Below are 1,561 nucleotides of genomic sequence, written 5' to 3'. Positions count from 1 at the left end.
CTGCACGGACGTTTCTGTACTTTCAACAAAGATCACCAGGCGTACGTTTCGAAAGGTGCGCATCAGTTTCTCTCCTCGGAAGACAGCCACAGTCAAGGTTTCCTCATCTAAAAACTCGCATCCTACTTTCTTGGACGCCTCTGCAGGGATGAAACTGCGTTGACTTCCGCCGTCGAAAAGAATTCGGTTGCGTCCCTAAGATGCGGAGCCTGCTACTGTTGCGGTCAAAGTTTGGAGCAGTACCGTAGAGCCAGTTTGTAGGGAAAAAAAGCTGACGGGTGTAGAGTTCACGGTTTTGCTGCTTGTCGCGTCTGACATGCACATGGTCGTTGCATGCTTTCGAGCACACTTGCCGCACCGTAGTCGACCTCGGCAGTCCTTGGACAAGCGGCCTTTCTTCAGGCATCGGAAGCATCGACCTTCCTTTGTGAGCAGCTGTTTTTTTCGCGTGAGGTGCTATTCATCGAAGTCGCAGACCTCTGAACGATGCTTTCCGGACTGGCAGAACAGGCACCGCTGAGTGTTCGCTGAAAGGTGTAGAGCCGACATGGTGTGTACGTCACAGCGTTGCTGCTTTCTAGGTGGCTCTTCAGGGGTCACAGCGACGTCTGAGGTCCTTAGTCCTGTATGGTGCTCCACGGCTTCTCGACACTGAACTTGATGGTCGATGAACTGGAGAAGTTGCTGAAGCTCTTGTTCAGGCTGTGCCATCTGGTTTTGACGGTCCCTTTTTACTTCAGTTGAGGTGGATGCCGTTGTTGAAGGTGTCGGTGGGCTGAAGCGTTCGTGAAACTTCAGAACCATGTCGCATGGTAGTACTCTGAGAAGGATCTCCCGTAGCATTAGGCAGTAATTACCAGTAATAATGCCAAGTGCCTTCAAACTTCGTACGTGTACTTGGACCTCGTCGTATAGCAGTCGAAGTTGATGCATGTTCGAAGACGACGAAACTGGTCTCAAGTCCAGAAGGCTTCTGAGGTGATCTTGTACGATGAGCCTTTTGTCACCGAAGCGCTTTCTTAAAATATCGATGGCGTCTTTGTAGCACTCCTCGCTCGGCTGGAGTCCAGAGATGGCCGATGCGGCAGCTCCAGTGACGAGGGTGTTCAAATAGCTGAATTTTTCTGCAGTGCTCAGGTCGTCATTATTATGCACGGCCGACGCGAACTGTATCCAAAAGCGCTGCCAGTTCTTCGGGTTCCCATCGAACTTTAGAAGGTCAAGCTGAGGCAACTTAGCCTTGCTGGCGGTCGGAGTCTGGGAACTCGGCAGTCGTGTAGGTCTGGATGCGAGAGCGTCTTGCAACCTGAAGCGCAGGGCCGCTGCCGTGTTCATAACCTTATCGCCGTATCACCCAGCGTCCGACGTCTCATTATCCAGCAGGTCGTCGAGCTTCCTTATCTGCTGGTGGAGCACTTCGGTTCGTTCAAGCAGAACGCTCACCTCGGACGCCGAAAGTCCAGGCTGCCCTCCCAGTGCCTCTTCCGCTTCGGTTATTATGCCGTCCAGCTGAGAGCGGAGGCTCTGGCGACGTCGGAGTAGCCGTTCTATGGCGGTCAGC

The 1,561-nt window shown here is 53.1% G+C and overlaps 1 protein-coding gene across 1 annotated transcript; it reads right to left on the bottom strand.

Annotated features, from left to right (window-relative positions):
- Window positions 1–456: 456 nt before the first annotated feature.
- Window positions 457–1,335, bottom strand: LOC144160646 (uncharacterized). Its single transcript, XM_077691874.1, has one exon. It carries the CDS (start codon window positions 1,333–1,335, stop codon window positions 457–459), a length of 879 nt encoding a protein of 292 aa, XP_077548000.1.
- Between the last annotated feature and the right edge of the window lie 226 nt (window positions 1,336–1,561).

The sequence above is a fragment of the Haemaphysalis longicornis genome, unplaced genomic scaffold (assembly GCF_048455015.1).
Source record: "Haemaphysalis longicornis isolate Haplotype H1 unplaced genomic scaffold, Haemaphysalis longicornis Haplotype H1 scaffold_11, whole genome shotgun sequence".
In the NCBI taxonomy this organism is placed as follows: domain Eukaryota; kingdom Metazoa; phylum Arthropoda; class Arachnida; order Ixodida; family Ixodidae; genus Haemaphysalis; species Haemaphysalis longicornis.
This window is presented reverse-complemented; position numbering and strand designations above follow the sequence as displayed.